This window comes from Heteronotia binoei, chromosome 17 (genome assembly GCF_032191835.1).
Source record: "Heteronotia binoei isolate CCM8104 ecotype False Entrance Well chromosome 17, APGP_CSIRO_Hbin_v1, whole genome shotgun sequence".
In the NCBI taxonomy this organism is placed as follows: Eukaryota; Metazoa; Chordata; class Lepidosauria; order Squamata; family Gekkonidae; genus Heteronotia; species Heteronotia binoei.
The window spans coordinates 21,180,870-21,200,152 of NC_083239.1; the positions used below are offsets into that span (position 1 = coordinate 21,180,870).

The 19,283-nt window shown below is 47.6% G+C and overlaps 2 protein-coding genes across 3 annotated transcripts in view; both read right to left on the reverse strand.

Moving 5' to 3' along the window:
• FNDC5 (fibronectin type III domain containing 5) overlaps nucleotides 1–7,358 on the reverse strand; it is a 60,032-nt gene extending 52,674 nt beyond the window's left edge. The window contains exon 1 of the mRNA XM_060258484.1: nucleotides 6,726–7,358. Within this exon, the coding sequence (XP_060114467.1) occupies nucleotides 6,726–6,822 (97 nt within the window). The 5' untranslated portion in view covers nucleotides 6,823–7,358. The remainder of the gene's footprint in view (nucleotides 1–6,725) is intronic.
• The window catches only part of YARS1 (tyrosyl-tRNA synthetase 1), a 196,746-nt gene that overhangs the window by 118,927 nt on the left and 58,536 nt on the right, over nucleotides 1–19,283 (reverse strand). The gene's annotated exons all lie outside the window — the stretch shown is intronic.

A 19,283-nucleotide genomic window follows, 5' to 3' on the forward strand; every position in this document is an offset into this window, starting at 1 on the left:
ACTTTCTCCTATGTTGTCACGGTTGCACAGCTGCTTTATATGTTTTGGTAATTTTCCCATTTTTTTGTGGGGAAAATATTAGAAACTTTGTCAAATCACAGAGTTCAGTAAAATTCTCACAGGGGGTTTGAATAATGGAGCCCAGAAGCAAGTATTGGGGGGGGGGGTGTAAGAAAAAAGAGCACAATGAAATTTAGAAGTTCCAGAGCTCCACTCCTGTGAGCTCCTGCCCAAAATAAGGCCTGGTGCTACCTTGAGTTTCTTGAAGACATGATACAAATGCACAAGAAAGATAGGAACTACTGTAGTAGATAGACAGAAACTACAAGAACTACTGTAGAGTAGTGGCACTTTTTACTTTCCAAATCAACCCCACCCCGCCTTCTTGTTTTGTTTGTTTTGAGTCTGGGGAGGCAGACGCCCCCCTGCCAAATTTCTCAAATGACACCGTCATGGCTAAACCCTAAGCAACTTGACCAAGAAGTGTCCAGCCTTGCAGGTTCAAAATGTTCTCAGCTAGAGATTGGCAAGAGCCAGCATTTATGCAAAAATCCCTTCTCTCACATAGATCCTTGCTATGGCTTTGTCCACTTGGCTTAAAAGGTCAGAGTCTTCCCTCTTGGCTCCTAGTGATAGATGAGAGGCAACTGTTGGTCCTGATGGAATAACTGTTCATAACAGTCTATAAAGGAGCAAACCTGTGCACCGTTACTTGGTAAGAACTCCTGGTAGAACTCAGTGGGATTTGGCTCTGAATTAACATGCTTCATTACCAAGGAATGGCTGCAAAGTGTATTGCGGCACACAAAAACAAAATTGTCATCAGAAATGATGGTCCCAGGGTTATTCCTAAAAACAGAAAGCCAGTTTGAAAGCTACAACTTGGGAGACTAATGTTTCCTCCCAGGCAGGGCTATCCAAAGGACAAATTAGGGAGATGATCCCAGGGGCCTTGGTCAGGTTTGGGGGGCTGTGGAGAAGTCATGTGATGTCTTTGGACTGGGTGTGGGTGACACAGAAGGGCAGAGAGAATCTTTGCCTGAAGCCACATTGTGGCGTTTTTGCATCTCTTATCTCAGGCACTCTGCACATGCTCAGAGGTTAAGTAACAATAGTTACTTTTATCCAGGGCATCTCAATGAAGTCTCCCTCCAGCAAGAAATTCCTTCCCTGGGAAACTTGTCTTACCCTGTCATAATTAGCCTTCCAGAAACTGATTAACTTTTCTGATTAGGAGACTTCTGATGGTTTTATTGTTTGATCTATTTTGTTGTCCTTTTAATCTGTCCTAGTGTTTTGTTAATGCTGACAAACTGCTGACAGGGTTTTTCTCTCCTTTAACTGCTGCTTCAATTTAGGCATTGGCTGCTGCTTTGAATGATTATTTCAAGTGTGGCTGTCGATTCACCTGTTTTGTTCTATTTTTTTCTCGCACGTTTTGACTTCTGGATTTCTATGCTGCTTTTATATCTTTGGTCATAACAGAAAAGTGCCTTTTAATTCTTCTCTGAGCCTGCATGTGAGGAAGCAGAACTCTGTACGTGCTCAGAGATATCTTTAATACGCAGTACGACTTCATATCTGTTTCTTTTTAAAAGCGACATAGGAGTGAATGGTGCTGGTGGAAAGTATCACCAAGTTGCAGCTGACTTACGGTAGTCCCACAGGGGGTTGAAGGCAAGAGACCAACAGGGATGGTTTGCCATTGCCTGCCTGTTTCTGACAACTCTGGACATCCATGAGGGTCTTCCATCCAAGGACTAACCAGGGCCAACCCTGCTTTGTCTTCAAGATCTGAGGAGATCAGGTTAGTCTGAGCCATACAGGTCAAGATTGGGAACAAATGCCCTGCCCTGGATAGCCCAGGCAAGCCCATTCTTGTCAGATCTCAGAAACTAAGCAGGGCTGACTCTGGCAAGTACTTGGATGGGAAACTCCTTTGGAATACCAGCAGTTGAGATGTGGGAGCAGCTCCCTGAATATCTTCCAAGCCCCCAGTATATGGGTCAGTCACTGGAGGTCACCATGACTTCCAGGTGCACACACAATCACACACACACACAAAAGACTGGGAATGAATGAGAGGGTGCTTAAAGGGAAGGGAGGAACTACATTCCTAAGGGCAAAGGGGCCTGCAAGAAATCCCCCCCATACCATCACTGGAACCCCCTAGCTACGTTTCTCCCCCTCCAAGTCACCTTTTGCTGAGGTGGCTCTATTGTAAAGCAAGAGAACATTGCAGGGGATTGTGTACAATGTACTATAGTGTGTGTACATAGGTGATGCTATATAAAATTCCCCCTCAGGTCCCAAAGTGTGTTGGGCCAGTCTCAGACCACATCCAGATCCATAACACATACATAGTTAAGGAATATGTGCACATGAGTATCTGCAGGAGGCCCAGCAAAAACTGCTCTTTATTTCATTCTCTTTACTTGTTTAGCATCAAATGGCCAAATCTGAGGTGAGCTAAAGATAAAGCAAGATACAGCAGAGAAGAAACCTACGATGATTAGAATTGCAAAGGCCTTTGGCATGTGTGTGTAACATCCTCTCCCTCCCTCCTTCCCTCCTTAATAAGGACACATCTATAAATCTTCAATGGTGTCTCCCAGACGTTGGCACTTCCGGAGTCCCACGTACCTTCACATCAAGATCAGTCAAGGGCAGCCATGTCAAACCCAAAGGCACCTTTAACGTTCATGTGTGCATGTGACAGAGACAGAGAGACATCTATCCTAGCAGATGCTGTGAGAAGCAGATGGACCCTGACTAGAAAACAAAATGCCGTGCCTAGACAGAGTATGCCACTGAGTATGCCACCCCATTCAACGGGGGGCAGCGTCCGGTAGAGCAAGACTTCCTAGTAACCTTGTTTTGTCTTGCATGTGTCCTAAAAGCTATTCCTTGCAAGAGAGCAAAATGCCTTTGCATGAGTAGGCAAAGCCCAGGGCTGCAGTCTGAATGAAACTGCTGGCTAGTGGACAGCACACGTCAAAAGCAGGGTTGAAATCGGACTCAGGAGCAGCCATTGCTTAACTTTTGAACTTTTTGGGTCTGCAGCATGCAAAGCAGCAGCGCAAAACATGTGTAGAGTATTTTCCCTGGATTCAACGTAAGCATACCCCACAGATCTGGAATCAGAAGGGCAGGCATCTGTGAGAGATCTCTGGAGTACTGAGTCCCAGAATCCACTCACTTAGAAATTAATTTAGGTCACAACACAGGAGGAAATTATTGTTTACTTCATTTATAGTCTGGCTTCCTCCTTATAGGGACCCAAAGCAGTTTACATCATTCTACTCTCCTCCATTTTACCCTCACAACAACCTGTGAGACAGATTAGACTGAGAGAGAAAGAGAGAATGAAAGAGAAAAATGACTGACCCAAGGCCACCCAGCGAACTTCCACGGCACAGTGGGGATTAGAACCCAAGTCTCCCAAAACATAATCTGGCACTCTAATTGCTTTGGCTCTTGATATACATGTGGAAACATATGCCTGCAACACACATGCAAAGCTACTCCAGAAAGGAGTCTACATCTCCTATCATGCCATCCAGCTTCAAATCAGTTCCAGTTGCAATACGTCTCTGAAACAAAATTCAGGTCAAAGAACTCTGTAATCCACTGGAGGATACAGCCACCCCCCTCTTTCCAGCCATGCCAAAGAAACCTAAATTCCACCCTTAAAAGAAAGCTGGGAACATATGCCTGCAACACACATGCAAAGCTACTCCAGAAAGGAGTCTACATCTCCTATCATGCCATCCAGCTTCAAATCAGTTCCAGTTGCAATACGTCTCTGAAACAAAATTCAGGTCAAAGAACTCTGTAATCCACTGGAGGATACAGCCACCCCCCTCTTTCCAGCCATGCCAAAGAAACCTAAATTCCACCCTTAAAAGAAAGCTGGTGCTGACTGTGTGATTAGCTTGTGTAATCATTCTTGCAACATTATGTGAGTTTACTTCACCGTTGTGATTGCAAAATGCAGGGGTTGGACTGGGAAGTTAAAATGGCCCAGCAACAAGCCAGGCTGGGTTTCCCCTATGATGCTACAAGACAGCAGGGTGGAGGCTGCTCAGTTCAGACCCGGGCCATGGTGCCAACTATGGGTGCCAACTCACCCATTATCTTCTCTTGGACTGCTGCCATCACTGATGCTGCTGACCAAGTCTAAGTCGACAGGTCCCTGTCTCACAGACAAACCTGCTAGGGCTTGGTTCTCTTTGTTCCTGGCTGCCAGCAGCCCACCCAAAACTTCCTATGATTGTTAAATGGCTAATTATCTCCTGGCAAAACACATCCTGATTATTTCTGCTGTAGCCATGACAGCTAGAAAATTTTCAAAGCTGAATGCTCAAGATTTTGTCAAGAGACAAAACTCCTTCTGTAAAAGTCTAGATTCCTTGTGGCATTTGAAAACATCTGGCTTGAAAACATTTCTAATAAATCTGAACTTGTTTGAAACCAAGTTAATATAGCTTCTGGAAAATAGAAAAGAACCAGGATAATGTTGAGAGATCCTCTAGCAGAGATCCTTTATGGAAATGTGGCATTCTGTGATCAGAAACCACAAGCAGGCCTGAAACTTCGTTATGTTTGTGGTATGAATAATTTCTTTATATCTGTGACCTAACAAATGCCTTACCAAACCCCCGAAAAGCCCCAGGTAACCTGGATCCCTTGAGTCATATGTTTTCATCCATTGAAACCTACAAGATATGCAGCCACCAAGACACCTCAGTAATGATCAGAATGTTTAAATGCCATAAAAGATATGAACTGGCCTGAACCCCTTTTCTTGAAATACTGATAAAGGTAATAAGAGAAAAGCCCTTTATTTTGGAGGGGGGGGGAAGGGTTTGCTGTTGAGTTCTTTTAGAACTTCCTGCTGTAGAGTTCACATGCTACAGCAAGGATGGACACGGCTCTGTATATAAAACCCAATGCATTCTTTTGACGAGAGTCCCAAGTGCTGGGTTTGTGTTTTGCTGCACAAACTGGTCTGACTTCATAATAATGTTGATGTCAGATAGGAAAAGGTGTTTCCCAATTACACGTAGAATTCAATGCAAAATACAAGGGAGAGTGAGAGAGTGAGAATTAAAGTGTCATGATTTCTTCAGTATGGATTAAACTTGGGGCAAAGTTTTGTTGTAGCTTGATCAGGGCCAGAAAAAATCCCTTTGGACTACTGGCTGACCATCCTTGAGGATTTCTGCAGACCTTCATACCATCTGATGATTACTCTGAGTCTTTGTGACTCAAGGATTCACTCACTAATGCGTTGGACTAAGGCCTAAAGTTCCAATAGCGAGTACTCTTTGCACATCCTTTGAAGCAGGTTCTTTTTGTGAGGTGTCACAGGTTACATACTGAACCTCACTTTTGATCATTTTATACATTATTCCTTTTCCTGAGAAATACCAAGGCTTGACTTTATGATCTAAAGCTATCAAATGTCACCTACACCCACATGCTGACATAGTCAGGAGACCAAAACGCAATTATTTTGCTAACTCCACTCAATATTTTTCAAGATATAGATCTATTAAGGTGAATCTTTCTGCTGAGACAGCCTCCCTCTTGTCCTTCTAAGTTCCCATAACAGAATTTCCTACATCCACCAAGGATCCTGCACCAGGCCACAGTGGAGTTATATGACAAAGACCTGGGATGTTCATAGCATTTGCTACATTATGTTACTTTAATGGCTTACTTCCAACTTTGGACAGCAGTTAGCATTATGGGATGGCCACCTGGAGGAGAGAATGGAGGCTGGTGGGCCAAGGGTACACTACTCAGCTGTTGCCTGTCAGTAAGTCCTGTTCCCACAACAAGTCCATCCATAAGCCTTTTGCTTCGGATCAACAACTGGGGAGACAGCTGCTAATATCTGGGGCCAGAGTTAGCACCAGGGTTTCCAGCTGCCAACCCCTTAGGCTGCCCTCTCCAGCATGCTATTCTGAACACTGACCTATATAAAAAATACTTCATGGGAGAGCAATTTGGAATTCAACCAGGTATCACATGGAGTTATCAGGACTCCTCCACAATCCAACTACCCCAGACAGAACTGATGCCTTTGCAGGAAAAGTGCTGGTGGCTAAAACCATGATCTAGTTAGTTCCAACACTTCATCTCTGCAAGTAGTGAACCAGATATCTTCCCTGGCATGAGATGGCAACTTAAACTGTAGACCATTTATTGGATCATTTATTGACTTTGTTCTCAAACTCAGTTTAATAAAAGGACAGAGTCGTTTTAGCAATTAAAAAAAAAGAGGAGAGGGTGCTGCTTCTAAAGCCTCCTTTGAAAGTAAGTGTGGCTAGCTGTCATGAATGAACAAATCTATCCTGCATGAATTTGTCCAACCCCGTTAAAAATATGTTACAATGGTTCTATTTTGCCCTTTCAGAGCCAGGCGGCAATGAGTCTGGTAGGTTAAATGCACATTTTCCCTTTCCCTTGTAGAACCTCCTCAACTCTCATGAATACAGCATGGGTCATTGGGGAAAGGCATTTCGTTGGGGGTGGGGGAGCTCAGATATTGCAAGGGAACACAACAGGTCTGGGAAGTTCAGGACAATTTCTTCGTGGATAAATAAAGGCACCCATTCTTGGCAGCACCAACAGGCACAGGGGGCCAGGAGGGAAATAGCGCCTAGTGCCAGTACTTGTCCCCACTACCCCCCACCGCGAACTGTCCCCCCCTTTACCTGCATCCACTAGACTCAAGCTGGCACAGTTGAAATAAACCAGGAGGGCTGCATTGATGTAAAGAAGCAATTGATCCATCCTCCAACGGCGGTCCATACTGCATCCACATGGGAATGGCTCTGTCAGCCCCAATGGTCCCGATCCAGCATCGAGGAAGAGGAGAGCCTTCTGGCCAGCAGCAACAGATCAGAGGGCTGAGAAGGAGCCAGGCTCCCCTTCCCGCAGGGCCGGACTGGGCAAATGCATTTCAGCACCACGGAGAGCTCCCCAGCGCCGCAGCCCTTCGGTCCAGGGCTTCTCGTGCGGGAGGGAGGGACGCCGCTTCTGCCTCCTCCTGCTGCGGCTTCGGCAGCTCCGACAGGCCGGCTCGCTCCCTCTGCCCGAGCCCGGAGAAAGTTTCGCGGCGGCGGCGGCGGCGGCGGCGGGAGGCAGCTGGGCTCCGAGGCGGCAACGGCGGAGAGAGGCAGAGCTGCTGCTGGCGGCGGCGGCGGCGGCGGCTGGAGGAGCGGCTCAGTCTCTGCAAAATGCAAACGTGCCGCCCGCGGGCCGTCTCCACCATCAGGCGAGCAGCTCCATTCATGGAAAGAAAGAGCGGAAAGGGGCCGGGGAAGAAGAGCTCTCCGACCCTCCTCCTCCCCCTCCCCTCCCCTCCCTGCCCGCGAAGCCTTTCTTTGCTGCCCACGGCCCCACTCCCGCCGCCCTTCCCCTCCTGGCCCCGGGATCCGCGCTCCGAGATCCGACTGGGGGTCTTCAGCGCCTCCCCCTCCCCTCAGTCATTAACCTTAATGAAGGAACGACGCTCTGGCCAAGGGGGAAACGGGATGGCTCAGGTTCGATCCGGGGAGCCCGCCGCCTTCCCTTGCGCCTTCGTACACACCAGACCCGCGATCCTTTCGCTCAGCCTTCCTCCCTGGAAGATGCTCCCTTCCCTGTCTGTGCCTTGATTGGCTGGAGAGACAGGAGGGGAGGCGAGGAGGCACTCCAGACTGGGGGCAGCGGAAACTCCGACTTCTTCCCCTCCCTCCCCAGCTAAAAGAAAGTCACCTGCCACCCTTTCCCAAGAAGGGAAGAACGCAAAGGGGGTTGATTGTAATGGGCCGGGGAAGGGGGGAGGGGGGGGTTCAGCAAAACACCAGGGGAGGCTGCGTTACATAATCACAGACAAGCAAAAAGTGGACCACAGATCAGCAAGGTTTCCGTAGACACTCCTTGCCTGTGATCCCCCAAACTTGGCCTTACTTTTTTTTTAATGGAGGTGGAACAGCCACTCCAAAGATGCAAAGGAATTTGCAGAGAAAATCAAAATGATCCCATTTCATTTGCATTCTTTTGAACAGCCGCAAAGGAAGAGCAGATGGAGGACTCCCTAGAGAGATGCCCCCTCCCAGTCCTCCCACCAACCCTCTGAAAGCACAGGCTGATTGGGGCCCAACAAGGTGGTCAACAGGGTGGTGGTGATGAAATCTCAAGCTCTCTTGGGTGAGCAACTCATTTCAGTCCAGCTTTTGGCCTGGTCTTGGGACCCTCTTGCTTCCTCTGGTTGGATACAGGGTGTGGAAGCTCTGGTAGCCCACCTGGGACTCTTATCAACTTGGGCATGGTTGCCCTGGCCAGGATAGCCCAGGCAAGCCAGATCTCATCAGCTCTCTGAAGCTAAGCAGGGCTGGCCCTGGCAAGTGCTTGGATGGGATGGGAGACATCCTTGGAATACAAGGACTGGAAGGCAGAGGCAGGCTGTTTCAAGCCATTTCTCTGAACATCCCCATGCCCCAGTAGGGGTCACCAGAAGTCACCATGACTTCCAGGTGCAGAGAGAGAGAGAGAGAGAGAATGAATGAATGAATGAATGAATGAATGAATGAATGAGAATATAAAGAATTGGCCATGGTCTCTAACTGGATCAGCTGGCCAAGATGGGTGCCAGGGCACTGTTTCTGGGTATTTCTCATCCTATCAGCAGTGTCAAGCAGGCAGATTCAATGATGAGTCAAGGTTGATACAAAGACTATGTTTATTGATAGACTGCTACTTTGGCTCAAGCCTTGGTTTGAGAAGAATGAAACCAATACATTGATACACAAGTTTTAAGATACACTTCAAAGGGATTCCTACGGGGAGGGGAAGCAGGGGAGCGTTCACACATAAGGTATCAAAACTACATACATTCTCAGGGCGTTATCAGGCATTTGGCCTTGCATCGCCCAGATGGCGCTTCCTCCCACAGGAGGATTCATGAGAAGGTGCTGATTGCTTTGGTCCCTGTAATTAACAGTCATAAAACAAAGAGGGCCATAGGATAATAAACTAGCAGCATTTGGTTCTGTATGATCTTACCCAGGTCTGCTTGTGACAGACCAGGAACCCATCAGTTATTGATCAGAATTAGCCATGCTTGACAAGCAGCACTGTTCCTTGGCATTCCTGCTACAGAGTCCTGCAGGGTTCTGTCCTGTCCCCCATGCCATGCAGCACTAAAATTGCTGTGGAGGAGAGAGAGAGAAGCATCGTCTCTTTCTCCTTTGTGGCCAAGTTGGGTGAGATGAGTGGAATGTCTTGATCAAGGACTTTAAAAATTATTCAAAATATTTATATGCCACCCTTTATCCTGAGCATCTCTGCACAGATACAGAAATTTTGTGGGAGGAGGCCCAATAAACTGGAGCTTAACCCAAGTCAACACTGAGATGAGGGACCATAGCTCCTCGGAAGCGTACCCAAACCTGAGGCCTTGAAGAGCCTGAGGACCTGAAGAGCTACTGAGTACAAGTAGGCAATACTCTCTTTGATGGACAAAGGGTCTGATTCCATATAAGGCAGCTTCTCCTGCATTCTGCGGTGTGCTCCTAGCAACTGAGGAGTCAATTCATTTAGTGTGTGGAAGGGAGGGGAGTTTCCAGCCTTGTCTCCAGTTGAACCCATGTCTCTAGAGAGAGGCTTAGACCTTCTCTGTGGCATCTCACACCTTTTGCTATCTTCTGGTGGTGGGTCAATTGTACCCTTTCCTCGAGAGGGGCAGGATGCTTCCATCACATCTAGAATAGATTCACACACACACAAATTGGAACTGCCTCAGAAAACCATTTGGATACTTCAGTCAGTTCCAAACACTGCACCAAGGCTGCTAGCTGGTGTCACCTATAATGCAGAGTATCTCTTGCCAGTTTTTTAAAGGAGCTATTCATTTGTTTCAAAGCACAGTTCAAAGTGCTGGCTCTTTCAGTCCTAAAAGCTGTTAATGGTCTGGCACACACGCATATTCGGCCTGCTCTCCCATGAGCCTATGAACATATGAAGCTGCCCTATACTGAATCAACCCCTTGGTCCATCAAGCTCAATAATGTCTCCTCAAACTATCAGCAACTCTCCAGGGACCCAGCCAGAGGTATTTCACGTCACCTGCTACCTGGTCTTTTTAACTGGAGATACTGGGTATTGAACCTGGGGTCTTCTGCATGCCAAGCATACTTGTAACTCAAGCCCTTCAAAAATAGCCATGCCTTCTATGGAAAAAATGGGTGACAACCAGAGACAGTGTCTCTGTTGTGGCACCTCAACAACAAACAGAATTTGCTGCCCACAGTGCTTCATCTTGTGCCAAGCTTGTTACGTTTCAGGTGCTAAGGCAGGAAAAAACTTTACTTTTTAAAAAGGCATTTTGAAGAAGTTTCTTCACATGTGTTTGTGGAGGTGGTTTAATTTTGATTTTATTACTACCAGTATTTCTGCCTCCTGGTTATACCAGTTTTGATACACTGTTTGTTTCTAGATTGTCTTTGCTCTCTTTTTTATTACATAGGAGCTGCTGTAATTTCATTTTGACTGATGTGTTTTTATGGTGGTGTAAGCTTCACGAAGTCCTGACCTGGATGGCACAGGCTAGTCCAGTCTCATCAGGTCTCAAAAGCAAAGCAGGGTCAGCTCTGGTTAGTACTTGGATGGGAAACCACCAAGGAAGTCCAGGTTTGCTATTCAAAGGCAGGCAACGGAAAGCCTCCCTTGTTTGTCCATTGCCTTGAAAACTCTACAGGGTTCATATATGCCAGCACTGCTAGAACTACCTAGAACAGGGGTGGCCAAACTTGCTTAACATAAGAGCCGCACAGAATAAACATCAGATGTTTGAGGGAAGGAAGGAAGGAAGGAAGGAAGGAAGGAAGGAAGGAAGGAAGGAAGGAAGGAAGGAAGGAAGGAAGGAAGGAAGGAAGGAAGGAAGGAAGGAAGGAAGGAAAATAGATGGGGAGAGAGATGTGGAAAGAAAGCAACTTTAACTTTAAATGCATACCATTTGCCTACTGCCTGGCTTGGAGAAATGATTTAAAGAGCAAAATGCTTTCTCCAAGTCAGCTGATGGGGCAGTGGGGACTTTGAGAGCCACACAATATGTGTAAAAGAGCCACATGTGGCTCCTGAGCCACAGTTTGGCCACCCCTGACCTAGAAGAATCCAGAGGCAGAGCCACTTAGCTGCAGGCTCAATTGGAAGAAGAAGGTGGAATGAGAAGCCAGCAGGCCAGGAATAAAGTAGGGAGGCAGAGGAGCCTCAAAAAAGATATTATAGCATTAGGAAAAGTCCAGAAAGTCTAGAATGATTAAAGGGTTGGAACACTTTCCCTATGAATAAAGGTTAAAGCACTTGGGGCTCTTTAGCTTGGAGAAATGTCAACTGAGGGGTGACATGATAGAGATTTACAAGATTATGCACAGGATGGAGAAGGTAGAGAAATAAGTAATTTTCTCCCTTTCTAACAATATGAGAACTCCTGGACACTCAATGAAATTGCTGCATAGTCAGGTTAGAATGGATAAAAGGAGGTAATTCTTCACCCAAAGGGTGACTAACACGTGGAATTCACTGCCACAGGAGGTGGTGGCAGCTACATGCATAGACAGCTTCAAGAGGGGATGGGATCAACATATGGAGCAGTGGCTATTAGCCACAGGGTACAGATGGAACTCTCTGTCTGGGACAGTGATATTCTACATTCTTGGTGCTTGGAGGGGGCAACAGTGGGAGGGCTTCTAGCGTCCTGGCCCCAGTGGTGGACCTCCTGATGGCACTTTTTGTTTGCCACTGTGACACAGAGTGTTGGATTGGATGGGCCATTGGTCTGATCCAACGTGGCTTCTCTTACGTTCTTATGAGCCTAGGAAGAGGCTGCACAAGCAAGGCCTGAAGTGTTTATCCTCTGATTAAAAACTAATGGTCTGACTCCTGGAGATCTCCATGACCTGGATCTGGGTATAGTCAACTCTATCATTCTGCCAGCACTGTAGGAGCCATGTGGTTCAACTTGCCCCCATTGGCCTGCTGCAGACACCTGTCAGGTTGAGGGTTGTTGTGAGGATGAAACACAGGAGAGGAGGTGGATGTAAGCTGTTTGGGGTCCCCATTGGAGAGAAAAGCAGGATATAAATGTAGTAAATAAATTAAGTAATCTGTCTCTCCACCCTGTGCAGGGGAAGGGGAGCATGGCAGCTGTGGGTTGAGATGGGGGGAATCTGAAGCAAGGAAAATGCAGGAAAAACTGCTAAGGAGATGCTCCATCTCTGTTCCAGCGGCCTCTGCATTTGCAGCAGAAACAAGAGCTGCAAGGGGAACTGTTGCCAAGCGGAAGCACCTTAAGATGTCCTCAACCTCTTTCCACCTCCTTGCTTCTTCACAGTAGTGAGACTCCCTTCCTCTTACACAAAAGCTGCCCTTTCTACTCCGCATTCAGAATACGCTAACTACTTCCTCTGGTTCTGCATTCATGAACACTAAATACAGATGAGTGCTCCAAAATGACCTATAAATATAAATCAAAGATAAAGCCGTCAGTTGAACAAAGAACTTTTTCTCCAGCTGATCGATCCTCAGCCTTTTATACCATTAATAAGTTGTATTGGATACCTTTGCACATTACCAGTCCTCAAAGAAGGTGGCATTTTGGCCTGATAAAAGAAGTGTGAGCTTACCGTTCAATAAACAAAAGCAGCCCATAGTTTTTAAATGAAAGAAAATATTGACATTGGCCTTTCTTCATTGCTCATGACACAGCAGAACAAAAAAGAGTATTAAAAAGAACTAAACAAGATTTCCTATTCACTTATAAATCCACCAATATTGGCTTCCTAGATTAGTCAACTAAAGCTGCAGCTAGTTAATCCACTGATTAAAACAACTCAAACTTTCAATCGTAAGTAGAAACAGAAAATTCCCTTTCAGAAGTGGAACTCATCTTCAGCATATAGTCCGAACACCATCCCAGAGAGAACCCCAAAAAACACCAAATCCACTCGCTCCCCCAGGTAGAGCTGAGAATTAAGCCTTAAAACCAATTTAGTCTGCCAAGTGAGACAGATTGTCAAGGCCTCTGATGGGAATCCTCTTGTGGCCTGCCCACTGCTTTTCTTCCTGAGGAATTATAAATCCAATATTAATTGCAAGATGCGTCATTAGAGTCTCAGTGATTGTCAGGCAAAGCTTTTGTATGGAAGCTGAGCACTGTCACATTTTTAGCACTTTTGTGTTTTGCTAGCTGTGAAGAAGCAAAAAGGCTCCAGCATATGGAGAGAGGGGACAGAGCTGGCACAATATGTCACACATATTATAATGAACCAGCAAAATAAATGACAGACAGTTTGCTCAAGTAAGTAAGCCAAGTTACGTGTCTCAAAAAAAAGTTAAAAAAAAATCAGGAAGATGTCAGGACTGGGCTGAAAACTAGGTGCCTGGAGACTGCTTTGAAACTTATGGCTCTCAAGAGGTCCAGAAAGTGTCCTGTGTTCCAATCCCACATTGTCCTTGCCAGGATGCTTCTAGGGAGAAATTATGCCTTGACTTACAGCAACTGCTGCCCTTCTGGCAGATTTGCCCCACAGGACTGGCTCAAGGTTTTCTGTGCCCAGTGCAAACTATGGCACGAGCACAACCCCCTCTCCCAATTCAATAGAACGAAAAGTGAGAAGTAAAGAACACTTTACTTCCTGGGTGTTCAAAAAAGAACAAGAGGGAAATAAAAAAGAGTTAAACTCTTTAAAAGGCCTCCATGTACCATCAGGGCAGCTACAGAAAAACAGAGAATCTAATACAAAGTTAATATCAAACTTCCCTTCAAGCCCGTTGAAGAGGCTCCTCTCACCTCTTTGGTACCTCTCAAAATCTATCACTAAAAGATCGTCTACATTTGCCTAGCGGTTGATCCAGACCTGCTTGCATCTTATTGGCATGGACTGCTGGGAAGGGGGAAAGACTAGAGGCAAAGAATTCCAGAGCCCTTGGTCAGCTGTTGGCTGCTAGAACTTGATTTGTATACTGCTTTTGCATTGGATCGGGTGATTCCAGAGAGAGCCTTTGGTGGAGGCAGCTCTTGGCAACAAGGGAGACCTTTTGCTCATTCTAACGGGGAAGCTCCATGTGTGGAAACCCTGCTGCAGGGAGAGTAAGCTGGGGTATTTCACAACTGCCAGAATGGCCTAAATGGTGGTAAGGACGGACCTTGGAAACAGACCAACAGGTGACAGCTGTAGAGCATATGGTTTGGCCAGCATACAGAGAGTTTGCATACCCGCCAACGAAGATCCGGTGATTCATCTGCAAGGGAGCAGAGGTCACAACCTCCACTGCAGGAAGCCTTTTCCAGTGGCTTTCATGCAGGATCCAGAATAATTTAAGTGGCCCAAGGTTGTGGCAGTTCCAAGTCCAAAGCAGGAAGGCATCATATTGGAGGAAAGGGAACCGAGCCACACTTGAGATCAGATCTGGGAAATATGCTTTTACTGGGAGGGGGGATGCCTCCATGAGAGGAGAGCCCTGGAGACTGACAGCAAGAAACACTTGCAGCAGCAAGCAGGAAGACATGGCAGATACTCCAACTTGGCGGGGTGTGTGTGTGTGTAATCCCAGCTGCCTCTTAGAGCAGGGCTGCTGAACTCATTTGTTATGAGGGCCGGATCTGACATAAATGAGACCTTGAGAGGCCGAGCCATGTCGGGCCAGACTATGTGTGTACCTATTGAAGATTAGGTAGCAGAGATTTAAATTTTATAAAGAACAAAATACAAATGCATATTTTTAAAAAAATTAAAACATGCTTAAAATGTTAGCACTCATTGGTCTTAAAGGTGCTTTCTTTGTATTTCTCCCATGGGATCCAGGGAACTGGGCAAAGGAAGCTCTGGCTCTTTCCTTCCTTCCCCAGGGGATCAGGGGGGGAAGGAGCCACAGCCAATAGAAGGAAGAGAGGATTGGCTTAGTAGTTCTGCTATGTGATTGAGAGAGCCTGGCAAAGCAAGCTCTCCCTCCCCCCTTCCTCCCCAAGGGAAGAGCCTCAGCCAATGGAGAAAATAGAGGTTTTGCTCTGTAGCTCCTGTGCAATTGAGCAAGCCTTGCAAAGCAAGCTGTGATGCAGAAGGAACAAGATACAGGGAGAAGGAAGTAGATGGCAGCCAGTTGCTTGGGGATCTGATAGGAGCCCTCCAGGGGCCTGATTCAGCCCCCAAACTGCATGTTTGACACCCCTGTCTTAGAGAATGGCAGAAGTGTAACTTGTGTTTGTTTGAAATACCAGCTGTTCAGGATTAGACTGCACTGAAGCTGGAGCTCCTGTGAAGTGGGCCATCCTGAAAATTGGTGGTGGAAAGTGCTATCAAATCACAGCTGATTTATGGCAACCTCAGAGGGTTTTCAAGGCATGAGAGAAACAGAGGTGACTTCCCATTGCCTGCATCTGTGTCACAACCCTGGACTTCATTCATTTCATTCATTTATTCAATTTATACTCCAGAGGTGACATCATCACATCAGTCATTGAAGCGCCATTGTTTCTGGGTGCTGAGGGACTGGGGGAGTTCCGACCCCTCAGCACCCAGAAAGAACATCGGCTGCCTTCAGTCCTCAGCGCTCTCCAAGTTCAGAGAGTGTCGAGGCCTGAAAGTGTCATTGTTTCTGGGCACTGAGGGGCTGGGAGAGCTCCTCCAACCCCTCAGCGTCCAGTCAGAGGCTCAGGGACAGTGTGAGTGGGGAGGGAGCACCCTCCCTCCGCCCCTGTTGGGAGCTGGTGTCCTAGGCAATTGCCTAGGTCACCTGCTCCCACATACTGGCTCTGCATCCAGCCACAGTTCCTATTGCCACTTCTTCAGTGGTCTCCCATCAAAGCACTAACATTGGTCAAGCCTGCTTAATTTCCAAATCTGACAAGACTGAGCTAGCCCTGGCCAGCAGGGTCACTCCTTTGCTTGGTCCAGGCCAGCAGATAGAGAGACCCCAACAGGTAGCAATTTCTAATCACCCAGAAGACTGCAGCAGCAGTGCTTTGTACCCCTGACACAGTCTTTGTACCCCTGAAGAAAAGCTTGAGCTTTTGATCTGTTTTGAAACCCAGTTTTGCAGGCCACTTCATTCCTGAGGAAAAGGACAATTCTGGAATAGAATCTAATTGCAGAGAAGCAGTCCAAATAGCCCAGAACTGACAGTTAAGCAGGGTCAGTTAGTACTTGGATAGGAAACCAACAACCAAGGCTGGGGTTGCTATTCAGAGGCAGCCAATCCACCTCTGCTCTTCTCTTGCCTGGAATGCCCCATTGATGGGGTCACTGTGACTCGATTGTGACTCAGGCAAGCTCTTCTTCACAGAGAAGGCAAATGTGGCCCTCTTTCCCCATTGTCTGATGGAAGCCTAGATCTAGGCTAAAAGCACTGATGAAAATTCATGTTCCAACTCATTCGTGGGCAACCTCCCAGTGGGAAGGCTTTCTGGACGAAAGCCAAGAGGCTCACAGCTCCCCCTTCTTCAGCCTCTTTTCTGTCCCCAGCTGCCAAGACAGACAGTGCCTGTCAATTAAAACCTCCCCTCCCTACCCAAAGAATGTTTCAAGAGCGTCCATGGAGGAAACAAAGGGAAGGTGTCAACTGGCAAGTCCTGCTTAGTATTCAGGAAGTGGGATTGGTTAAGGGGTAAGCTGGCAATGTGGTGAAAGAGACACAGGGCCAGCTTGACTCTTGAAAATACAGCACCTGTGAAAAGCTGTCTGTCAGCACTAGGGAAGGTAGCCAGCTGGCCAGTGGCTGACCAACCTGCCCTTCTTTAAAATGGCTGGACTAAATAATTTTGTCCCAGGGACAGAAGGAGGGAGGAGGGGAGGACCCAGTTCCTCCTAACAAGCAGACGACAGCCTGCTCATCAAGGGTCACCAATGCTCGTCAGGTTACTTAGAATCATAGAGCTGGATGGAACCTCCAGGGTCATCTAGTCCAGCCCCCTGCACAATGCAGGAAATGCACAAATACCTCCCCCTAAATTCACAGGATTCTCATTGTTGTCAGATGGCCATCCAGCCTCTGTTTAAAAACTCGTGGAAAGTATCTGAAGCCAGCAGGGAGGGGGCTTCTGTAGCCAAAGAAAGAGGAGAGAGAGGCAGGCTCTGGGTACTCCGAAGCCTGATGCTATTGAAGATTATTTGGCTGGGCTCTACTCTTTCCTACTCGCTCTCTATACAGCATGATTTATGGCAACCCCAGCAAGCGGCTTGCAAGGCAAGTGAGAAGCAGAGTGAGGTGGTTTGCCATTGCCTTCCTCTGCAGACAGCACCTTCCTTGGGGGTCTCATCATCCAGGTACTGGCTCCTGCTTAGCTTCTGAGATCTGACAAGACTGGGCTAGAGCCTGCCACATTCCCTCCTGCCCACCCTGTACAGGCAGAAACTTAGAAAGCACCTCTGACATCTCTTTTGTGGGGCCAGCATGCACACTTCCCCACAGGGTTGCCAAACTCCAGGTGGGGCCTGGAGATCTCCCAGAATTATGACGGATCTCCAGACTACAGAGATCAGTTCCCCTGGAGGAAACAGCTGCATTGGAGGGTGCACTTTAAGGCATTATACCCCGCTGAGGTCCTTCCCTTCCCCAAACCCTGCCCTCCCCAGGCTCCACCCTCAAATCTCCAAGAATTTCCCATCCTAGAGATGGCACCCCTGTCTCCACATCCACCAATGCAGAGAATCAGGCCCAGCACCAAGAGCATCAGCAGGGCAACTGCAACCCTTCCATCAGCTCACTTCAAAGAAAGGGCTCATGGGGGTGGGGCTCAGTTGGTAACTCAACCCCTGGTGGGGGAGGGTGTGTGTGGGGGGGGTGCAGCTGCTTTTTCCTTTGCTCAGCTCCCTCCAGCCCCAGTTTGTCTGGGAGGCCACTTTGCATGGGATGAGGATTAGAAAAGACAGCTTTCATTCATTTGCTTCTAGGCAAAAACCAGCTGTGACAGGAACTCAAAAGAGTGGAATGGAGTCATTAGAGCAGGGGGGGGGGCAAACTTGCTTAACTAAGAGCCACATAAAATAAATGTCAGATGTTTGAGAGCCACAGGGCAGGACAGGATAAGGAGAGAGGAAGGAAGGCAGGGAGGCAAATAGATGGGAGGAGGTGGAAAGAAAGTAACTTTAAGTGCATTCTCCAAGCCACCAGCTGGCTTGGCTTGGAGAAGTGATTTAAAGAGAGGAATGCCTTCTACAATCTGGCCAATGGGGCAGTGGGGGCTTCAGGAACTACACAATATGTGTAAAAAAGCCACATTCGGCTCCTGAGCTGCAGTTTGGCCACCCCTGCAGTAGAGTACCAAATTAAGGCTGGGGAGACCTGGCTTCCTGCCTACCCATGTGGCTCCTAAACTGTTCTCCCTCTCTCTCAACCACACCTACCTCACAGGGTTGTTGTGAAAGGGGAAAATGACATAGGGCAGAAGCTAAGCAGGGTTGGTCCTGCTTACTACTTGGATGAAAGGCCACTAAGGAAGATGGGTGGTTGCTGCACAGAGGCAAATAATGGCAAACCACCAGTCTCTCTTGCCTTGATAATCCTACAGGGTCTCTATGTCAACTGCAACTTGGTCACCTTTTCCGCTGCCACCAAGCTGCCCTGAATTGCTTGGAGGAAAGACAGGTTGCTTACCTGTAACTATAGATCTTCGAGTGGTCATTTGTGCATTCACACTCATGGGATAGAGCGCCTGCGCCGATCCCCAAATCAGTACCTGAAAAGCCCTGGATTTTTCCGTGCTCGGCACCAGTGGGCATGCACAGGTGTCCCAGTACGCATGCTCACCGGCGCCAGCGCGGGGATCCCGCCAGTTCCTTCCTGACCACTGGAAGCCCCTACTGGAGGGAGACCATCAGCAGTGGGGAAGGAGGGCGGGTAGTGTGAATGCACAGATGACCACTCGAAGATCTACAGTTACAGGTAAGCAACCTGTCTATCTTCTTCGTGGTCTCTGTGCTTCACACTCATGGGAGACTAGCAAGCAAGACATACCTGGAGGCGGGAAGACGGTCAACCGGAAGAAACAGCTTGCAGCACTGCAGTTCCCAACCGAGTCCTCTGCTGAGCATGCACGTCCAGCGCGTAGTGCTTCATGAAGGCATGCGGAGAAGACCAGCTGGCAGCCTTGCAGACGTCAGTAAGGGACACGCCTTTCAGGAACGCCACTGACGTGGCCATCGCTCTTGTAGAGTGTCCACGAACAGGTCCAGGTAACAGCTTCTTTGCCAACAAATAACAGAGTTTAATCGTCTCAGTAAGCCACTTTG